The sequence below is a fragment of the Salmo salar genome, chromosome ssa10, assembly GCF_905237065.1.
Source record: "Salmo salar chromosome ssa10, Ssal_v3.1, whole genome shotgun sequence".
NCBI lineage: Eukaryota > Metazoa > Chordata > Actinopteri > Salmoniformes > Salmonidae > Salmo > Salmo salar.
The window spans coordinates 60,339,161-60,362,465 of record NC_059451.1 but is presented as its reverse complement, the minus strand read 5'-3'; the positions used below and the strand labels follow the sequence as shown (position 1 = coordinate 60,362,465).

At 41.9% G+C, this 23,305-nt stretch overlaps 1 protein-coding gene across 2 annotated transcripts; it reads left to right on the top strand.

Moving 5' to 3' along the window:
* Positions 1 to 4,542: 4,542 nt before the first annotated feature.
* LOC106560673 (apoptosis-inducing factor 3) lies at positions 4,543 to 22,836 on the top strand. Of its 2 annotated transcripts, XM_014123777.2 has the most exons (19): positions 4,543 to 4,926; positions 5,534 to 5,624; positions 6,828 to 6,937; positions 7,098 to 7,207; positions 7,392 to 7,436; positions 7,682 to 7,763; positions 7,886 to 7,998; positions 8,516 to 8,602; positions 8,933 to 9,024; positions 9,195 to 9,325; positions 9,492 to 9,607; positions 9,740 to 9,811; positions 9,929 to 9,992; positions 10,291 to 10,367; positions 13,908 to 14,025; positions 15,963 to 16,061; positions 16,137 to 16,212; positions 18,513 to 18,617; positions 20,167 to 22,836. In XM_014123777.2, the coding sequence occupies exons 1-19, from the start codon at positions 4,911 to 4,913 to the stop codon at positions 20,204 to 20,206; spliced, it is 1,644 nt and encodes a 547-aa protein (XP_013979252.1). In that variant the 5' UTR covers positions 4,543 to 4,910; the 3' UTR covers positions 20,207 to 22,836. The 2 variants fall into 2 exon arrangements, with proteins under 2 accessions (XP_013979252.1, XP_013979251.1); XM_014123776.1 differs by lacking the exon at positions 20,167 to 22,836 and having other exon boundaries at positions 18,513 to 18,809.
* Positions 22,837 to 23,305: the final 469 nt, after the last annotated feature.

Below are 23,305 nucleotides of genomic sequence, written 5' to 3'. Positions count from 1 at the left end.
TAATATTACTACACAGATCATACACATAACGTTAGCTAGCAAGCCAGTGTAATATCTGAAAATGTAGCTAGCTAGACTATCTTACCCGTATACATGGATGGACGCTTCTACCTCTCTCACAGATGCGATGGTTGCCCTTACTTTGAAGATGTAATCCGGAGACAGGTGTCTCCTTAGCTATCATACTTGAATTCCACTGATTTCAAAACTCTGTCCTCCAGAAAGTGGAGAGCAACACTTATGCAGTTCTACTATGCGATATATTTTTTTAAATGTCGCGTTAGACAGGTTTACCTACACATACCGACCAATCGGAACTCATCTCTCGGCATTTCCAGCACATTTTGATTTATTTATTTTTAAGTTTACGCTCAAATGGCTCTCTTGTGAAGTAGTGACGCTCGACATATGCCTCGTTTCCTGAACCAAGTCACATTTGGCATAGCCAGATCAGGATCTAACATAGAGTGTGAACGATCTGCACCAAAAGGTCCTGGCTGGTATTCCCAGTGTTACACAGTCATGTACGTTGCTTATGGGCCTCATCTATGGCTTAAATCTAAAGTACCCTAAAGAACTGAAATATACCTTTTAGGTGTTCCAAAAAGTATTCTTTGAACTTGATGATCTCAGGACATCCCCACGGGTCCAAGCTCTAAAGATGAAGTTACTTGTATTCAGAGATACACTCACAAACTGTGGTCTACACCCTACTCAGTTTGTCAGGTGAAGTCATGAGACATTATCAATTCCTGGTTAAAAATCAGCTTTGTTTTAAAACTTAGTCCATATGCACTAGTGGATATCTGAGATTATTTGTTAGGTGCAGCTATCTGGATGTAACTTTACCTAAGGAGGCAAGGTGGAGTTATACCCAGAATGCTTATACCTGTCAAAATAATATATCCATGTGGGCTTCACTAGTGCATATGAAGTCACACCCTGATCGGTTTCACCTGTCCTTGTGCTTGTCTCCACCCCCTCCAGGTGTCACCCATCTTCCCCATTATCCCCTGGGTATTTAAACCTGTGTTTTCTGTCTGTGCCAGTTTGTCTTGTCTTGTCAAATCAACCAGTGTGTTACTCTCTCTGTGCGCCTGCGGTTTCCTTTTCTCTGTTTTTTGGCTAGTCCTCCCGGTTTTGACCCTTGCCTGCTTTGACTCTGAACCCGCCTGACCACACTGCCTGCCCTGACCTCAAGCCTGCCTGCCACTGTACCTCCTGGACTCTGACCTTGTTATGATCTTTTGCCTGTCCACAACCATTCTCTTGCCTGCCCCTTGGATACTAATAAATATCCGAGACTCGAACCATCTGCCTCCTGTGTCTGCATCTGGGTCTCACCCTGTGCCCTTATATATGGAGTCAGGTTTAAGGGACAATTTGGCATATATTTTGTAACAATATGTGCAATGTATGTTTTGAAAACCCATGTTTTGATTAATCTAAAACAGTTTGAATGAGGTTGTATTTGAGCTAAAGTTCATGTTGTGCTTTGAGTAAAGTCTATTAAGATAAATCATTCATTTAAGTTTCCGTTAAAATATTGCTTTGTTGTTAAGGGGCACACAGTCCACTAGAGAATTCTTGCCAGACTGTACAAGATGTGATGTCAAAGTGCTAATCCCAAACTATCACCTAAACTTTATGCAGTTGTGAAGATCTGAAATTATTTGTAGTCAGGTGCAAGCTATCTGAATGTAACTTTACCTAAGAAGGCAAGGTGGAGTTATACCCAGAATTCTTACAGATTACAAAATAATGAAGTTGTGGCAAAAAATGGCTTAAGGACAACAAAGTCAAGGTATTGGGGAGACCATCACAAAGCCCTGACCTCAATCCTATAGAACATTTGTGGGCAGAACTGAAAAAGTGTGTGCGAACAAGGAGGCCTACAAACCTGACTCAGTTACACCAGCTCTGTCAGGAGGAACGGGCCAAACTTCACCCAACTTGTTGTGGGAAGCTTGTGGAAGGCTACCCGAAACGTTTGACCCAAGTTAAACAATTTAAAGGCAATGCTACCAAATCCTAATTGAGTGCATGTAAACTTCTGACCCACTGGGAATGTGATGAAAGAAATAAAAGCTGAAATAAATCATTCGCTCTACTATTATTCTGACATTTCACATTCTTAAAATGAAGTGGTGATCCTAATTGACCTAAAACAGGGAATTTTTACTAGGATTAAATGTCTGGAATTGTGAAACACTGAGTTTAAATGTATTTGACTAAGGTATATGTAAACTTCTGACTTCAACTGTAAGTATGTATGTGTGTGTATATATATACTGCTCAAAAACATAAAGGGAACACTTAAACAACACATCCTAGATCTGAATGAAAGAAATAATCTTATAAAATATTTTTTTCTTTACATAGTTGAATGTGCTGACAACAAAATCACACAACAATAATCAATGGAAATCCAATTTATCAACCCATGGAGGTCTGGATTTGGAGTCACACTCAAAATTAAAGTGGAAAACCACACTACAGGCTGATCCAACTTTGATGTAATGTCCTTAAAACAAGTCAAAATGAGGCTCAGTAGTGTGTGTGGCCTCCACGTGCCTGTATGACCTCACAACAACGCCTGGGCATGCTCCTGATGAGGTGGCGGATGGTCTCCTGAGGCATCTCCTCCCAGACCTGGACTAAAGCATCCGCCAACTCCTGGACAGTCTGTGGTGCAATGTGGCGTTGGTGGATGGAGCGAGACATGATGTCCCAGATGTGCTCAATTGGATTCAGGTCTGGGGAACGGGCGGGCCAGTCCATAACATCAATGCCTTCCTCTTGCAGGAACTGCTGACACACTCCAGCCACATGAGGTCTAGCATTGTCTTGCATTAGGAGGAACCCAGGGCCAACCGCACCAGCATATGGTCTCACAAGGGGTCTGAGGATCTCATCTCGGTACCTAATGGCAGTCAGGCTACCTCTGGCGAGCACATGGAGGGCTGTGCGGCCCCCCAAAGAAATGCCACCCCACACCATGACTGACCCACCGCCAAACCGGTCATGCTGGAGGATGTTGCAGGCAGCAGAACGTTCTCCACGGCGTCTCCAGACTCTGTCACGTCTGTCACGTGCTCAGTGTGAACCTGCTTTCATCTGTGAAGAGCACAGGGTGCCAGTGGTGAATTTGCCAATCTTGGTGTTCTCTGACAAATGCCAAACGTCCTGCACGGTGTTGGGCAGTAAGCACAACCCCCACCTGTGGACGTCGGGCCCTCATACCACCCTCATGGAGTCTGTTTCTGATCGTTTGAGCAGACACATGCACATTTGTGGCCTGCTGGAGGTCATTTTGCAGGGCTCTGGCAGTGCTTCTCCTGCTCCTCCTTGCACAAAGGCGGAGGCAGCGGTCCTGCTGCTGGGTTGTTGGCCTCCTCCACGTCTCCTGATGTACTGGCCTGTCTCCTGGTAGCGCCTCCTTGCTCTGGATACTACGCTGACAGACACAGCAAACCTTCTTGCCACAGCTCGTATTGATGTGCCATCCTGGATGAGCTGCACTACCTGAGCCACTTGTGTGGGTTGTAGACTCCGTCTCATGCTACCACTAGAGTGAAAGCACCGCCAGCATTCAAAAGTGACCAAAACATCAGCCAGGAAGCATAGGAACTGAGAAGTGGTCTGTGGTCCCCACCTGCAGAACCACTCCTTTATTGGGGGTGTCTTGCTAATTGCCTATCATTTCCACCTGTTGTCTATTCCACTTGCACAACAGCATGTGAAATTTATTGTCAATCAGTGTTGCTTCCTAAGTGGACAGTTTGATTTCACAGAAGTGTGATTGACTAGGAGTTACATTGTGTTGTTTAAGTGTTCCCTTTATTTTTTTGAGCAGTATATATATATATACTTCCATATATATATATATATATGGAAGTGATGCAGACAATTACATTGATGGAAGCTACAATCTATCTGCAATATTAAAGCTGATCTACCCACACATTTTTGTTAAATAAATAAAAAACCACCTGTCACGCCCTGATCGTGGAAAACCGTCGGCGTTCTCTGTGGTGTAATAGGTCAGAGCGTGACTAGGGGGATTTCTAGATAGTATATTTCTATGTTGGTGTATGTGTATCCAAAGAGTTAACTTCATCATAAATATTCAAAGTTGATATTTATGCCTATTGTATCTGTGTGTTTACAGGTTTATATTTCCAAAATGCTTTAAGATATTCTAATGCTGTTTTTTTCCCATGTATGTGGGACAAACAATTTACTATTTGTGTTTCACATTGTTGCAATATCAAAGCTTGCAATATTGGGTTACATGAGCTTATGTGGCCCCCTCTCACAACAAATTCTTTCCCATTTGTAATTGGCATTGAAACAAATTTTCACAACAAAAAAATATTTTCATTATGGCCATTGGCCGCAACCAACATGATGATAAAACATTGATTTTGTAACGATGATTTGAATGAATGAGCAACCCAAAGGTTTACGCAAGTTGTGCATTCTCACTCATTCATTGTGAACGTTAGTGCCTCGTCAGCCATTCTCTATGCTGCTGTTGTGTCACACAGAAAGGCTTGCTCTTCTCTTCAACAATAACGACTAACGACAAAACTCTAAGCAAAATCACAAACAATACCGGATCTACATCCAGTTATTCACTTTAGATTTAAAAAATACAGTTATTTTTTGTGGAATATTTTCAGTGCTCCTCAAATTTTCCTGCACTTTTACCGACCTGTCAAATCATCGAGGGGCCGAGGGATGAGGGTTGGAACAGGTTTGGTTCCCGAGGAAACGGACTATTGTCCCATCGCGATAGGTGCTTTCAGCTAATGCAAAGACTGCCTCCGGACACTTTTATAAAACATACTTGAATTCTTATCACATGTTCGTTGAGGAACGTCTGTAATTACTGTAGAATCAGCGGGATGTCTGGAAAGCCACGTGAGTACCGTTTTCTGTGTGAAAAAAATGATTTAGTAATGGTTGAATGAGTAGGCTAGACTGGTGCGTAAAAGTCACGACTCACCTGTCAAATCATCCAGCAGATTGTAAAGGCTCTCTCTCATGCGTTGCATAATTCTCCTGTGATGTTGCAGGCAGATGGATTTTCCATTCTGCTCTACTGTAAATTGTAATCTCGATGTGTTATACACCATGTTCATGTGTTTTAGAAGCTATGAGAGTGACATACTTACACATAACATCTTTGGGTACATTTTTAAATAAATTAACCTATTTTTTATATAAAATAAGATATTTGTAAAAGCACACCTGATACATTTTCTTCTTGAATATTTGGTTATCTTACTTTCATGAGCAGTTTATGGAGAGGACAGAGTTGACAATAAGCCCAGATGTCTTTTGTCCTCTTATGTGAGTCACCCTTCAGCTTCACACACACACAGAGAATGGGTCAACAACTTCTAACTCTCCTGTGTGTGTGTGTGTGTGTGTGTGTGTGTGTGTGTGTGTGTGTGTGTGTGTGTGTGTGTGTGTGTGTGTGTGTGTGTGTGTGTGTGTGCACGTGTGGGGGGGGGTGTGATCACAGATTGTAGCGAGTTGCTGGATGTCGACCCAGACGAAGCTTCTGAAGAGCTGACAGAGGTGGTGTGTCTGGAGTCAGAACTACAGGACGGACAGTAAGAAAGAGAGGGGAGAGGGATGGAGAGAGAGAGATATATAAAAGACAGAGGTGGTGTGTCTGGAGTCAGAACTACAGGATGGTCAGTAATAGAGATGTGGCATATTTTTTTAAATAACGTTTAAACCATCATTTTTTAAATCGGTTTTCCGTTAAAACGATAAGAAAAATGAATACATTTCCAGATAAATTCACAATGGAGCTGCGCTGTTGCCAGCAATGGTTTGGGTCTCACGATGCGTCCCTTTCAGATAGTTATTGCACCTGTACTACCATTACTGTACTTTAATTCCACCTCGCAAAGTTTGCATTTCCTTTCTTATTTAAGAATCGACTCCTAAGAGTCAGTATTTTTGGAACAGATGGGACTGATTAGTTGCCATACTTCCGAGATCACAAACACACGCATGGAGAGACAGCGAGAGAGGGGAGGGGCACGGTATAGGCAGGTGGGCCACAAGGGAGACAGAGTCAGAACTGTGAACTAGGCCTATTAATCGGCAATCAAAAGCTGTATCTCACAATGGAATGCTGTACCCCAAAATTTCTAAGCTTGCAATGTCTCTCAACTTCAGTAAAGCCGGGCCTATCATCAATGAATAGGCTAGGATACTAAGAAGAGCTAGATGCAAAACTGGGTGATAGCCAAGCAGTTAAGAGATTGGGTCAGTAACTGAAAGGTTGCTGGTTCGAATCCCTGCGATGATTAGGTGAAAGCTGTCGATGTGCCCTTGAGCAAGGCACTTAACCCTAATTGCTCCTGTAAGTCGCTCTGGAAAAAGAGCGTCTGCTAAAATGACCCAAAACAAACGTCACACACAATGCATGTGCACAGGTTCTGTTCACAGCGTGGTAGCCAGGCACCAAGAGAGTGGAGAAGTTGAGCGTCGCGCTTAAGTGCTCTAAGTTGTTGCGGAAATTGACCTACTATTCTGTTTACCATCTACATCATATCGATGAATCTACCTTTACTCAACTTTCCCTTTGCCTTTATAGCCTATCGCCTAGTTAGGAAATAATATGTTTTGTGATTCAAATGTTTGGGTATTTTCTTAAATTTAAGGATCCCAGTTTCATCACACCCTATTCAGTAAGAAAGAGGGAAGCGAGGATGGAGATAGAGAAAACATGGGTCAGAAAGCACAGAGAGACAGATCAGTACACATGTTGTACACACATTCGTTTGTGTGTGTGTGTGTAGGATGATGGAGGTGGAGGTGGGACGTCACAATGTTCTGTTGGTACGGAGTGAAGGCATATACAGCGCCATCGGCAACCAGTGTACACACTATGGAGCTCCCTTGAGCAAAGGTGAGGAAGTACAGTCAGTGTGTGTGTGTATGTCCCTGTGAGTGCATGTTCTCCATGTCATGTACCGTACACAATGTATTGGCTGTCATAATAGTTTATTGTGTGTGCGTGTGCGTGTGCGTGTGCGTGTGTGTGTGTGTGTGTGTGTGTGTGTGTGTAGGGGTTCTATCAGGGCACAGGGTGCGATGCCCGTGGCACGGTGCCTGCTTCAACATCCAGACAGGAGACCTGGAGGAATTCCCTGGCATGGACTGTCTACCCTGTCACACGGTAGGGAGGGAGAGGGTGGCAGGAAGGGGGAGGTAGGAGAGGGGAAGAGAAACCTGGAGTTATACCCTGGCATGGACTGTCTGCCACAAGGTGGGTCTAACAGACAGAAAGACAGGCAGGAAGACAGACAGACAGGCAGGCAAGAAGACAGGCTTTGATTGACTTTGTTTGATTTATTTTTCAGGTGAAAGTCGAAAACAACAAAGTGTATGTGTCCGTAAACAAAAAGGTAAACATCACTTTTAAAAATCGCATTGATTTTATTAAATGCCAGAATATTACAACATGCTGCATTTACTGTCAAGCTGAAGCTCTCATTTTGGTTTCGATTTACTGTTACTGTTGCCTTAACCATGTTATACAGAAACAGTAAGAGCCAAAAAACTATTTGAGTTAGTTATAGATGGATCATAAAGCAGTTATGAATTCTTTATGACCCTCTGTCACTCTATGTCATGTGGTGTTTGTGTGTAGGCAGCGAGACAGACCAAACGAATAAAGAGTATGGGCTCCAGAGTAGAAGGTGTCATCCACACCATCCTACTGCTCGGGGGAGGTGAGGACGGGATACTGGGGCTCAGTGTGCGTGTGTGTGCACAAGTGCCTTGTGTGTGTGTGTGGGTATATGGTTGCGCGCGTGAGTGTGCGTGATGGTGTGCTCTCTCTCTGTAAGCGCAGGGTCTGCGTCATTAGTGTGTGCGGAAACTCTGAGACAGGAGAACTTTGGAGGCAGAATCATCATGGTAACCAGGGACAACCTTCTGCCCTATGACAAAACACGACTCAGCAAGGTAAATTACCCAAATTCTGTATTTCCAAATTCTGTATCTTCTGCAAAATTCCCAGGTTTTTCCAGAAATCCTGTTTGTAGGATTCCAGATTTCCTGCTCATTCCCTTCTTATTGTGGGCTCCCGAGTAGCACAGCGGTCTAAGGCACTGCATCTCAGTGCTAGAGGCATCACTGTAGTCTCTGGTTTGAATCCATGCTGCCTCACATCTGGCCGTGATTGGGAGTCCCATAGGGCGGTGCACAATTGGCCCAGGTTTGGCCGGGGTAGGCAGTCATTGTAAATAAGAATTTGTTCTTAACTGACTTGCCTAGCTAAATAAAACCTTCTGGGCATCAACCGACCAGGATTTCTGAATAACCTGAGATTTTTGGGAGCTTAACCAGAACTCTACAACCAAAGTAGAATAGATTGGTAACTCATTCTGGAGTTTTTAAAAAGTAAAAAATAGTCCTAAAATATGTTTTAATTTTTTCTAACCATCACCTAGTTAAGTTCGAGTAACACCCCCCCCCCCAGGTAATGAATGTGGAGAATGACAGCATTTTGCTGAGGAGGATGGAGTTCTTCCATAAATACGACATCGAGGTGTGGCTCAGCAAAGAGGTGGATACAATACAACTTTATTTATCCAACTGTTACATAGTCCTCATTCTCCTGGCCTTTACTTTCTGTTGCGTTAATTTAGGAAGGGTGAGTTTCTTGAACAAATTATTCTCAAGATTCAATTGGAATTCTACTGTTCGAACAGATGACCTCAAATGGTTAATTTAGATAACATGGCTCTCTCTCACTATGTTTTCTCTTTTGTGCTCATTAATCTGTAGTATATCTGCCTGTATTTACAGCATATGAGTGCACTATATCTCTGGCCATTGCTTGGTTGTTTGCAAGCTCTCAAAAGCCTTCTCCAGCTCTGTGTTATTGTCATGGCAGGCCATGTCATTGGACACAGAGAAGAAGAAAGTAACATTTGATGACGGTTCAGTCCAGAGCTACGACCAGCTCCTCATATCCACAGGCTGCAGGTGTGTACATACTCACACACTAACACGCATGCATGCACAGAACAGTAACCCCAATGTGGTCACCATTCCACCCACCCCAGAACACAGCAGTAGTTAGAGAATGGGAATAGGAATGTCCATTCTACTTATTCTATTTCTGTGTTCTGATCCATTCTAATTCTGTTGTGTAGAGCGAAGGGTCTGGAGTGTCCAGGTAAAGACCTGGAGAATGTAAAGATGCTGGAGACACCAGAGGATGCAAGGCAGATACATGTTGCCTGTATAGGCTGTCATATCGTCATCGTGGGGACATCCTTCGTTGGTACATTGTCTCATTCTGTCTCAAATTGACACTTTATGGCCCAACAATAGTAGTGCACTACTTTTGTCCAGAGCTCTCTGTCTTTGTGTGACTCTGGCCAAAAGTAGTGCACTACACTACGAATAGCCCTGATCTGTGTATTTCCCTGGCTGTGTGTTGTGTTTAGGCATGGAGGTGGCATCCTATATGACAGACAAGGCTTCCAGCATCACAGTGATTGGCAGCAGTGAGCTACCCTACCAGAAGACCTTGGGCCCTGAGATTGGCAAGGTCACTATGATGGTGAGAGACAGGAGAGGGAGCTCCTTATATTTAAGCTTCCAATGTATAACTAAGCTGCGTTTAAAACTACTTAGAAGTCATCTTCTTTTCTGCCTCCTCACCCCTCATCCCCTCCTTATGTTCTGTTGACAGATGCTTGCAGAGAAGGATGTGGCATTTTATATGAATGACAATGTGTCAGAGGTCCGCGGAGAGAACGGAAAGGTACAGTAGAGAGACCTCCCTGTGTCTGTGTCCTGGCAACATGAAGAGAATCCCATTATAGTTGTATAGCTGTGTTGGGTTATTCAATGAGAATAGAATGTGTTTGTCTCTGTGCAGGTAAAAGAGGTTGTGCTGAAGAGTGGGACAGTCATTCCTGCTGATGTTTTAATTGTTGGCATCGGTATGTACAACACAGGACATTTATTACACTTTAAATTCAGTATACTACACAACCTCATAAAGACCTACTACTGTATGGCAAATCTGAAATATAAAGACATTTATAAAGATATAAAGACTTTATCTCTTTCCTCTCTCCATCTCCTTTCTCTCTCTCTTTCCTCCCTCCATCTCCTTTCTCTCTCTTTCCTCCCTCCATCTCCTTCCTCTCTCTCTTTCCTCTCTCCATCTCCTTTCTCTCTCTCTTTCCTCTCTCCATCTTCTTTCTCTCTCTCTTTCCTGTATCTCCCTCCCTCAAGGTGTGATCCCTAACTCAGAGTTCCTGCAGGGTACTCCCATAGCGATGGACTCTAAGAGCTCAGTCATAGTGGACAAGGTGAGCTCCAATTGGAGGGCTGAATAAAGCATGTTGTTGTCCTACTGAATCAAACCAAGGGTTGCTTAGTTTGTTAATAGATCTTACAATAAGAATGACATCTAATTTTGACATCTAATTTGTGGCATTTGTTGTAGCTTTATTTGTGGGAGGTTAGGAGTAAATAAAGCTTTACTCTTTTGATGGTATGTAGGCTCTATGTTAGCCCAAAGGCCTAGCTGATAGCAATATTGAGGGAAGGTATGCAGCCGGCTACACACTCGTATCTCTCGTGGAGCGGTTCGTACAAAAAAACATTCTCAATTCTTGCTGCAAAGGTGTCTGTTTCCTCCTTAACTACATTTCATGGTGAGGGAAAATATGCATACTTTCTTTATAAAACACCATTTCCCACCACCATGCTACAGTGGCTAGTGCTAGTCCCAAATGTTGCATAGCGTGTTCAGCCAATCAGGTTGCAGCCGTCTATTTTTTTCACCTCTGGTCTGATAGCCCGTGACTAGCATTAGCCACGGTGTTTCATAAAGAAAGTATGCATATTTTCCCAGTTGTTTTTTAAATGAATAAATCGAGTTAAGTAGGAAACCAACGCCTTTGCAGCCTGAATATAGAAACCTGTCCACAGGAATATGAGTGTATAGCCGGCTGCACACATTCCCTTCGAAGGTAAGATGGAACGACTCAACATCACCATCTGCCGACCTTTGGGCTAGCTCTATGCAGGCTGTATGACAGTGTTTATAGGGAGAATCTCAATTGCATACTCCTCGCGTCCTCTTTCCTTGCCTCCTTCTCAAAACCAATTGGGGGGGGGGACCTCTGGCTTTCTCATCCAGTGGGTTTTGAGGTGGTGTGGAGAGAGATCGTGAGGAGTATGCAATTGATATTCTTCCCCAGAGTTTATTTATAGAGTGTAACTATCAGTGATGTAGTGGAGAAAAACGCTGATCACCATTCACCAGTGTTGGGGAAGATACTGTGAAAGTATAGTTTACTAAACTACCAATTACTTCACACTGGAAGATCAGCTACACTAAAGTTACCTTAATAAAAATATAGTTTACTGAACTACCAAGTACTTCACACTGGAAGATGTTCAGCTACACTAAAGCTACCTTAATTAACGGGACGGACATCCAGCGAAAAATCCTATCGCCATTAGCATAACGAAATTTAATAATTGTTTTTTCAAATATAGGACTATGTAATATCGTTTTATAGATACACCTCTCCTGAATCGAACCACGTTGTCCGATTTCAAAAAGGCTTTACAGCAAGAGCAAAACATTAGATTATGTTAGAGGAGTATATCGTAAAAGTAGCCACATAGCCATTTTCCGACCAACCACATGCATCACAAATAACCAAAAAACAGCTAAATGCAGCACTAACCTTTGACAATCTTCATCAGATGACACCCCTAGGACATCATGTTACACAATGCATGCATTCTTTTGTTCGATAAAGTTCATATTTATATATAAAAACAGCATTTTACATCGGCGCGTAACGTTGACTAACTATTTTCCCTCAAATGCATCCGGTGAAACAGCGCTACAATTTACTAAATTACTAGTCGAAAACATTTTTAAAATGTAATATTGTCATTCTAAGATTTATAGATGAATATCTCTTGAAAGCACCTGTAATGCCAGATTTAAAAATTACTTTACTGGGTAATCACACTTTGCGATAAAAGAGGATGCGATACTCAGAAAAATAGGCTACCGTTACAGGTCCGCGCCATCTTGGAACAATCGCATATCAAATCTAGTCTTGTATACTATTGTCAATAATCCCTTACCTTTGATTATCTTCCTCAGAAAGCACTTCCAGGAATCCCAGGTCCACAACAAATGTATTTTAGTTCGAAAAAGTTAATCCTTTACGTCTCAATAGCTTGTTCTTGTTAGCGTGTTCTGAAGGCTGCTCCAAAACTTCCGTCGGCTGCGGGACTACTCTTTCAATAAAATGCATTTGTTTTTAATTTAGGTTCGTTCAAACATGTCAAACGTTGTATAACATAAATCTTTAGGGCCTTTTTCAACCAGAGCTCCAATAAGATTCAAGGGGGACGATTGCATTGTGTTTCAAAACGTTTCGAAAGGGGAGGGTAGCCAGGGGCGCCGGCGTCATAATGGTGATGGCCCTCTCCGTGTGACCAAGTTCCACTACGTCTCATTCATTCAGTTTTCACAGTAGAAGGCTCAAATCACTTTGTAAAGACTGGGGACATCTAGTGGAAGCAATAGGAAGTGCTCAATGAACCATTGCTCACTGTGTGATTTACAGGCAAACTGATGAAGTTGAGTCCGCAATTCAGAATTCCACTTCCTGTTACGATCGGTCTCGGGGTTTTGACTGCCATATGAGTTCTGTTATACTCACAGACACCATTCAAACAGTTTTAGAAACTTTAGGGTATTTTCTATCCACAAGTATTCATTATATGCATATCCTAGCTTCTGAGTTTGAGTAGGAGGCCGTTTAAAATGGGCACTAATTTTTTTCAAAAATCGCTGTAGCGCCCCCTATCCTAGGCGAACGACAAGAGGTTAAAATATAGTTTACTGAACTACCAAGTACTTCACACTGGAAGAAGTTCAGCTACACTAAAGCTACCTGTCACGCCCTGACCATAGAGAGCCATTGTTTCTCTATGGTGTAGTAGGTCAGGGCGTGACTGGGGGGTGTTCTAGTTTATTATTTCTATGTGGGGTTCTAGTTTATTATTTTTATGTTGGTGATTTGTATGATTCCCAATTAGAGGCAGCTGGGAATCGTTGTCTCTAATTGGGGATCATATTTAGGTAGCATTTTTCCCACCTGTGTTTGTGGATAAATAAAATATGTGGAACCCAGATCACGCTGCACTTTGGTCCGAGTATGCTTCCAGTTCGTACGACGAGCGTGACACTACCTTAATAAAAATATAGTTTACTGAACTACCAAGTACTTCACACTGGAAGACGTTCAGCTACACTAAAGCTACCTTAATAAAAATATAGTTTACTTAACTAAAGTTAGTTAGAAAAACTAGTTCACTACATCCAAAGTACTTCGTGAAAAATTATCATATCTAAATCTAATGTCATAGACTACAAATTGCAAGAACAGATCACTTTGGAATCAGATGTTAACAGAATGTGTACTTTCACCTATGAAACATAAAAAGTGAGAATTAGGCACACAAAAAGTGTTTCAAATTACATTAAGGCAGGTCTGATGCTGAAAAATAAATAAATACTTCACCCATATGTCAAAAAGTTATTAACTACTGAGATTTGAATTTAGTTCAGCTACCGCCAAGCTACTACAAAATGTAATTCAATTACTAGTTGAACTATAAGTAGTTTACTACTCCCCAACACGTCCATTCGTGGTTAGTAAAGTAACACTCCCTATACTTTCAACGCATTGTTCTGCAAAAGGTGGGTAACTGCCTGCGCAAATTAAAAAAGCGGTGTTTACATGCACTTACCCTCCACTACACAACTTGTTACTATACTAAGTGTGAGTGGTTCCTCTCCTCTCCTGCAGTGCATGAGGACCAATGTTCTTGAAGTGTTCTGTGGAGGAGACCTGGCTACCTTCCCCCTGACAATGGCCAAAGACCAGAGGGTCAATATAGGACACTGGCAGATGGCACAGGCACACGGTAACTCACCCAGGCCAATTTAAACACATGCATCAGGCTTTTACCTTTATTTTTTTATTTCTTTATTTAACTATGCAAGTCAGTTAAGAACAAATTCTTATTTACAATGACGTCCTACCCCGGCCAAACCCAGACGACGCTGGGCCAATTGTGCGCCGACCTATGGGACTCCCAATCACGGCCGGATGTGATTCAGCCTGGACCTTTGCTGTTAAAGAAAATATGGCCTCAATAATCTTTCAGATCAAACATATTTAAAAAGCAAACGTTCTTTGTGCAAAGGTCTCTAGGGTTTGACTAATGTGGGTTTTACTGGGCTTTTACTTAAAGTACCAGTCAAAAGTTTGGACACACCTACTCATTCAAGGGTTTTTCTTTATTTTTACTATTTTCTATATTGTAGAATAATAGTGAAGACATCAAAACTATGAAATAACACATGGAATCATGTAGTAACAAATTTACTACATGATTCCATATTTAAACAAATTCTATATTTGAGAGTCTTCAACGTAGCCACCCATTGCCTTGATCACAGTTTTGCACAATCTTGGCATTCTCTCAACCAGCTTCATGAGGTAGTCACCTGGAATGCATTTCAATGAACAGGTGTGCCTCTTTAAAAGTAAATTTGTGCGTTTGAGCCAGTTGTGTTGTGTTGTGTGTTGCCAGTTGTGTTCAGTTGTGTTGTGACAAGGTAAGGTTGGTTTACAGAAGATAGCCCAATTTGATAAAAGACCAAGTCCATATTATGGCAAGAACAGCTCAAATAAGCAAAGACAAATGACAGTCCATCATATCTTTAAGACATGAAGGTCAGTCAATCCGGGCAATTTCAAGAACTTTTAAACTTTTTCAAGTGCAGTCGCACAAACCATCAAGCTCTATGATGAAACTGGCTCTCACGAGGAACGCTACAGGAAAGGAAGTCCCAGAGTTACCTCTGCTGCAGAGGATAAGTTCATTAGAGTTACCAGCCTCAGATATTGTATCCCAAATAAATGCTTCACAGAGTTCAAGTAACAGACACATCTCAACATCAACTGTTCAGGGGAGACTGCGTGAATCAGGCCTTTATGATCGATTTGCTTCAAAGAAACCACTACTAAAGGACACCAATAAGAAGAAGATACTTGCTTGGGCCAAGAAACACGAGAAATAGACATTAGACCGGTGGAAATCTGTCCTTTGGTCTGATGAGTCCAAATTAGACATTTTTGGTTCCAACCGCCATGTCTTTATGAGACGGATGATCTCCACATGTGTGGTTCCCACCGTGAAGCTTGGAGGAGGTGTGATGGTGCGGCGGTGCTTTGCTGGTGACACTGTCTGATTTATTTTGAATTCAAGGCACACTTAACCAGCATGGCTACCATAGTGTTCTGCCTGGATGCACCATCCCATCTGGTTTGCATTTAGTGGGACTATCATTTGTTTTTCAATAGGTCAATGACCAAACATACCTTCAGGCTGTGTAAGGGCTATTTTACCAAGAAGAAGAGCTTTATCAGATGATCTGGCCTCTACAATTACCCAACCTCAACCCAACTGAGATGGTTTCGGACGAGTTGGACCGCGGAGTGAATGAAAAGCGGCAAACAAGTGCTCAGTATATGTGGGAACTCCTTCAAAACTTTTGGAAAAGCATTCCGGGTGAAGCTGGTTGAGAGAATACCAAGAATGTGCAAAGCTATCATCAAGACAAAGGGAATCTAAAATATATATTTTGATTCGTTTAGCAATTTTTTGGGTTACTACATGATTCCATGTGTTATTTCATAGTTTTGATTTCTTCACTATTATTCTACAATGTAGAAAATAGTAAAAAAAAATAAGAAAATCCCTTGAATAAGTAGGTGTGTCCAAACTTTTGACTGGTACTGTATATAGTTGCTATTGATTTTGATGTTGTTGCTGTGTGTGTGGTGTTGTTGTAGGGAGAGTAGCAGCCCTGAACATGCTGAATATACCCACTGAACTCAACTCTATCCCTTACTACTGGACCGTCCTACTGGGGAAGAACATCAGATACACAGGTAAGCCTATCTACTACACACACCTTAACACACCTGAACACACACTAATCATTTGTGTATATGTGTCCTTTGCAGGCTATGGGGAAGGATACACTGACATCGTGGTAAAAGGGAAAGCGGAGGAACAAAAGTTCCTGGCCTTTTATATCAAGTGAGTCAACAAAAAACGGCATTGTTCAAATGGACGTGTGTGTGAGAATGTGAGAATGTGATGTCTGTATGCGTGTCTGTGGCTGTGTGTGTTTGTATGTGTGTGTGTGTATACTTTAACACAAGATGTGTGTGCATGAATGCATGGCCGGGTTTCCATTAGCCTGTAATTGGCGGCCTTTGGCCTATGCTACTGTTGATTGCAATGACGGAGGCCGTTTTCATTGAAGTAGAACAACAGTTAGAGAGCATGCCTATAGTGAAAAACCTACAAGGCAGGGCTCCAGACTGCAACCATTTAGTCACATTTTGCGACCTTTTGACTTGGCTGTGCGAGTAAAATAAATTATTGGTCGCATCGGTGCGAGCTGCACATTCCTTAACATCACTCAAAACGTCCTATTTTTTAGGAGGCTAAAACCATGATTTGGTCTAACAGTAAAGTACATTATCCTCATTATTCCTGTAATGAAAGTGTCTGCCTGCCTGCCCCTGTACCTGTTTCACTGGGGCCTGCTGCTGTGTTGAGCGAGCCACTCTCTCTCCTTTCCCAGGGGAAAGAAAAGTGTTCTGATTGTATCATTTTGTTAAAATCCAATTGAAAACAGCTATCCTGTTGTCACAGATGGAGAGAGGGTGTTCTCAGCTTTTTGTAGGTATGCTGTTTATTTCTCAACTCTACATTTTGAGTTCAATAGCAACTATTTTACAAACAAGACATTTGATATGGCTTTGAGATATGGAGTGTGTGAAATGTGGATAGGCCTCATTAAGCGGAAGGCGACAACTGTTTTGGGCCATTAAATGTACTGTTAGATTAATACATGGCTACTAGCTGTGGGTATTATCTGTAGTGTTACTGATCTAGCTAATGTGTTTTTGAGTTTCCACTTACTCAGGTGGTGAATTATTAGTCTAAATTAGCCTATGATATTAGAGCACGTAAAGATGCAGGCAAACTCATCTCTGTTGAACTAGAAAATGCAGGCCACTGTGCAACTCGCTATTCAGGCCATTTTTGAACTTCAATGTATTATTATTTTCGTATTTATAATAATTTGTTTAATCATTATTATTATTGTATATAATTGTTATTATTGTAGGCCTATTTATTAATCTAAACCAGTTTAAAAAACATGCTAAACGTATTTTGTTTCAGTCTGAATTAAATTAAGTTCGATCTGCCTTTTTAATTGTGTGCTGTGTATTTAGTTTAAGATAGGTTATAAGTAGGCTTGTTGTAAAATAAATATCATTAGCCTATTGCTGAAAAATTTTGGGTACGGTAGGCACAAGTGTTTCTTGGTAATTGCTGCAAAATAGCCTGTTCAAAACTTTTGTAAAGGTTTAAACCAGTTCGGTTGAGCCATTTTCTTTGGCCAAATGAATGTTTGTGTTTGCCGCAATATAATATCCTTCTCGTATTTTTCCTAGAAACAATGGCTTGACTTAGTTTTGATATTACCCTAATAAAGTTTAAAACTTTAGTGAAGGTTTGGTATGGTGTGACTATTAGCCTACTACACTGCAGGCCTATGACATGAAGGCAGTGCATCCCGGCACTCCAACTGACTCTATCAGTTGAACTTGAGGTGAGGAAGACTGTTTGAGGCCTACCAGAGTTACTCCTATAATCTAACAATATAATGCTTCTCTTTATACAAAATATTCTGATTACAATTTTGGGAATTAGCCTCCTTCTGTACACATATCTCTATAGCAGACGCAGTAGCCTGGCAAATATAAATACATTCAATTGTTTTAGGAAAGTAAAAACCAATAAAACAATTGGCTATAAAGTTATGCATGTTCTTTACTTAACTAGGCAAGTCAGTTAAGAACAAATTCGTATTTACAATGACGGCCTACCCCGGCCAAACCCAGACAATGCTGGGCCAATTGTGCACTGCCCTATGGGACTCCCAATGACGGCCGGTTGTGATACACCCTGGAGTCGAACCAGGGACGCCTCTTGCACTGAGATGCAGTGCCTTAGACCGCTGTGCCACTTGGGAGCCCCAAATGCATATGCTACACATCAAAACACAAGGAATAGTGTTTTTGTAATATATGATATAGTCTGTAAGGACACGTAAATGTGGCTCATTTATCCCTTTATGCCACTGGCTGCGTGGCCTAATGTGTTAAGCACCCACTGCATACGGATGACCGGTACATTTCTCTATTGTCTGATAAATGAAAATCTTCCCCTGGTCACTTGTCTGGTGCAAAATTTTCCAGAAAACCTGGTGCATGCATGTATGAATACTATTCTTCTCCCCACTATTTTTCTCCCCGCAGGGATGATGAGGTAATAGCAGCAGCAAGTCTGAACTATGACCCAGCTGTTTCTGCTGTGGCCGAGAGGTTCGCTGCAGGAAACACCATCACTAAGAAAGAGGCTGAGTACGTGGCTACCCACATCCCCTCTCTCACTGTAAACTCATTATTTTATTTTCTCCAGGCAGACACACAAGCACACACTGTAATACAGTGCCTTCAGAAAGTATTCACACCCCTTGACCTTTTCCACATTTTGTTGTGTTACAGCCTGAATTTTAAATAGATTACATTGACAGATCAGTGGCCTACACACAATACCCCATAATGTCACAGTGGAAATATGTTTTTAGAAATAAAATAAAAATGTGTTTAAAAAGTCACATAAATTGCATGGACTCACTCTGTGTACAATAATAGTGTTTAACATGATTTTTGAATGACTACCTCATCTCTGTACCCCACACATACAATTATCTATAAGGTCACTCAGTCGAGCAGTGAATTTCAAACACAGATTCAACCACAAAGGCCAGGGAGGTATTCCAATGCCTCGTAAAGAAGGGCACCTATTGATAGATGGGTAAAAGTTTTTAAAATAGCAGACATTGAATATCCCTTTGAGCATGGTAAAGTTATTCATTACACTTATTAATTACACTTTGGATGGTGTATCAATACACCCAGTCACTACAAAGACACAGGCGTCCTTCCTAACTCAGTTGCCGGAGAGGAATGGCTGTGAAAGGAGCAAACTCAGGAAGGATCAACAACATTGTAGTTACTCCACATTACTAACCTAAATGACAGAGTGAAAAGAAGGAAGCCTGTACAAAATAAAAATCTCCCAAAACATGCATCCTGTTTGCAAAAAGGCACAAAAGTAAAGTAAAACTGCAAAAAATGAAATTAACTTTATGTCCTGAATACAAAGCATTATGTTTGGGGCAAATCCAACACAACCCATCATTGAGTACCACTGTTCATATTTTCAAGCATAGAAATGACTGCATCATGTTATAGTTATGCTTGTCATCCACAAGGACTAGGGAGTTTATTTATATTTTTTATAAAGAGCTCAGGCAAAATCCTATTGGAAAACCTGGTTCAGTCTGCTTTCCAAGAGACACTGGGAGACATCTTTCAGCAGGACACTAACCTAAAACACAAGGCCAAATATACACTGGAGTTGCTTACCAAGATGAAAGGGAATGTTCCTGAGTGGCCGAGTTACAGGTCTGACTTAAATCAGCTAGAAAATCTATGGCAAGACTTGAAAATGGCTGTCTAGCAATGATCAACAACCAACTTGACAGAGCTTGAATACTTTTTTTTAAAATAAATGTGCAAATATTGTACAATCCAGGTGTACAAAGCTTTTTGAGACTAACCCAGAAAGACTCACAGCTGTAATCGCTGGCAAAGGTTATGTATTGACTCAGGGGGTTGAATACTTACTGTATCTAAATAAGATACGTTTCTTTAAATAAATGTTTTACAAATGTTTTTTTTTTTATACACTTTGATATTACAGAGTATTTTGTATAGATTGTTGAGAAAAAATGGACAATTAAATCCATTTTAATCCCAACTTGTAACACAAAATGTGGAAAAAGTCAAGGGATGAGAATACTTTCTGAAGGCCCTGTATCTCTTTGCCTTCTCTTCCTCACAGATCAGATGACCTGAGGTGGTTGAAGCTGAAACTGTCCTGATCATCCCTCCTTCTACTCATCCGTCTCAACATCACTTCATCTCCGACACACAAACACAGAATGTCCCCCCTCTGTCCATCTCTCCCTCCCTCCTCCTCCTCCTCAGGCATCCCTCCTCATCCCCTCTCTCTTCCCCCTCTTTTGGAGAACAAGTCGTCTGGCTGGAGGCTCGACAGACACAGAAGAGACCTATCAGAAGAGGACGACGTGACGTTGCTGAGTTATAACCAGTAGTGTAGTGGAGGGTAATCGCATGTAAACGGCGCTTATGCACTTTTTTTCATTTTGTGTGAGCGTTTACTCACCTTTTGCGGAAAAATGCATAGAAAGTGCACGGAGCGTTACTTTACTCACTGATAACGGCGATCAGCGTTCACCCACCTATTGTTTTTACCACGACATCACTGGTTATGACATCAGACGTATAGCAGGACGACACTCAACTGTTTGTCTGTTCTGTTCTTAGCCAGTTTGTTTAGAGGTGGGGGGGGAGACAGAAAAAACAGTGATACCTCAGACAAACAGATTTTGTGGGTTTCATTTACAAGGATGAGTTTTATATGTTCTCCGTTTTGGGGAAACTACATGGTCATGATGTCGCCAATGCCCACCTGTTGATGTAGACATTTCTTACTTCACATTCTGAAAATGGAGAAGAAGAGATGACAGAAAGGTAGCTGTGTGTGTTCTACTGTAGATATGGTAGTCAGGGTAGCTACCCACTGGGCACACACTAGTTGAATCAATGCTGGTCAAAATGAGATGAAAGTAGTACTGGTTGATGATTTTTTTTCAATTCCAATGTATTTTCCACGTTGATTCCATGTCACAATACGTTGACAAATTACGTTGAAACAACGTTGATTCAACCAGTGTGTGCCCAGTGAGTAGTGTTCTACTGTTGACACGATAGCAACATGATGACATGCCAGGTTGGTAGTCATGGTAGCTAGGGTTCTACTGTCGATACGGTGGTCACATGACAGGTTGGTAGTCATGGTAGCTAGGGTTCTACTGTCGATACGGTGGTCACATGACAGGTTGGTAGTCATGGTAGCTAGGGTTCTACTGTCGACACGGTGGTCACATGACAGGTTGGTAGTCATGGTAGCTAGGGTTCTACTGTCGATACGGTGGTCACATGACAGGTTGGTAGTCATGGTAGCTAGGGTTCTACTGTCGATACGGTGGTCACATGACAGGTTGGTAGTCATGGTAGCTAGGGTTCTACTGTCGATACGGTGGTCACATGACAGGTTGGTAGTCATGGTAGCTAGGGTTCTACTGTCGATACGGTGGTCACATGACAGGTTGGTAGTCATGGTAGCTAAGGTTCTACTGTCGATACGGTGGTCACATGACAGGTTGGTAGTCATGGTAGCTAAGGTTCTACTGTCGATACGGTGGTCACATGACAGGTTGGTAGTCATGGTAGCTAGGGTTCTACTGTCGATACGGTGGTCACATGACAGGTTGGTAGTCATGGTAGCTAGGGTTCTACTGTCAACGTGTCAACCAGTGGTGGTGGCATAGTCTGAGTTTACGCTTGCTTTGGGGTTCCATGGAAGGGGTTGCTAGGTAGGCCATTGCCGGGGTCACGGGCAGTGGAAAAACACAGCTGACCTTAATGGCCGCTGTGGCCATGTGGATGGACCAATCAGAACGCTGTTTAGGGGATTAGAGGGACAGAGGGCCAGGGCCGAGGTCTTTGAGGCAGGGATGCTGAATTAGGCAACCTGAACAAAACAGGCTGCAGAGAGAATAATAGACATGGACAAACACAACACAAAAAGATAACACCAAAACGCTTTCAAAAGAACTGCTGTGCTTCTCTCTCACCTATCTCTCTTTCTATCTCTTACATCTCTCCCTCTCACCCCACTGGGCACACTAGGTCGTTTCAACGTTGATAATTAGGTAATATTTGGTTGAGATGTTGATCAATGAGTTTACAACCTATATTTGTTGAATTTCCAATGTGTTATCACTATGCTTTCAACCATCTAAAAGCACAACCTAATTCCAATGGAAAAACAATGCCAGATGTTTTGTTTATTTATAAAACAGATGAATGAATGTGTTATCATTGTTCTTCATCTAATATCTGAACCACATGACCTGGGCCTGGTTTCCCGATAGCAATAGAATTTAGGCGTATGTGTGTTTTAATGATGCATTGTTCCAACAACGGCCCAAAGATGTAACACGCGTTTCCCAAAATACCACGCAGAGAGAGCGTTCGCTAAGTGCATTGTTGAGGCAGAGGCCTACAGTCGAAACTAATAGGATCGCAAGAAAGTGGCTCTCGGATCAGTTTTCTCCGTTCAAATCTTACTTTAACATTCACATTTTTGATGGGTCAGCTCCTAGAAAGATATTATCACCTATGACTGCAACTATTAGCCTACTCCAGTGGTCGCCAACCGGTCAAATCAAATCAAATATATTGGTCACATACACATGGTTAGCAGATGGTATTGCGAGTGTAGCGAAATGCTTGTGCTTCTAGTTCTGACAGTGCAGCAGTATCTAACATGTAATCTAACAATTCCTCAACAACTACCTAATACACACAAATCTAAGTAAAGGAATGGAATAAGAATATATACATATATGGATGAGCGATGACAGAGCGGCATAGGCTAGATACAATAGATGGTATTAAAATACAGTATATGCATATGAGATGAGTAATGCAAGATATGTAATCATTATTAAAGTGGCATTATTAAAGTGACTTGTTATCCATTTATTAAAGTGGCCAATGATTTCAAGTCTGTATGTAGGCAGCAGCCTCTCTGTGTTAGTGATGGCTGTTTAACAGTCTGATGGCCTTGAGGTAGAAGCTGTTTTTCAGTCTGTCGGTCGCAGCTTTGATGCACCTGTACTGACCTCGCCTTCTGGATGGTAGCGGGGTGGACAGGCAGTGGCTCAGATGGTTGTTGTCCTTGATGATCTTTTTGGTCTTTCTGTGACATTGGGTGCTGTAGGTGTCCTGGAGGGCAGGTAGTTTTCCCCAGGTGATGTGTTGGGCAGACCGCACCACCCTCTGGAGAGCCCTGCGGTTGCGGGCAGTGCAGTTGCCGAACCAAACAGTGA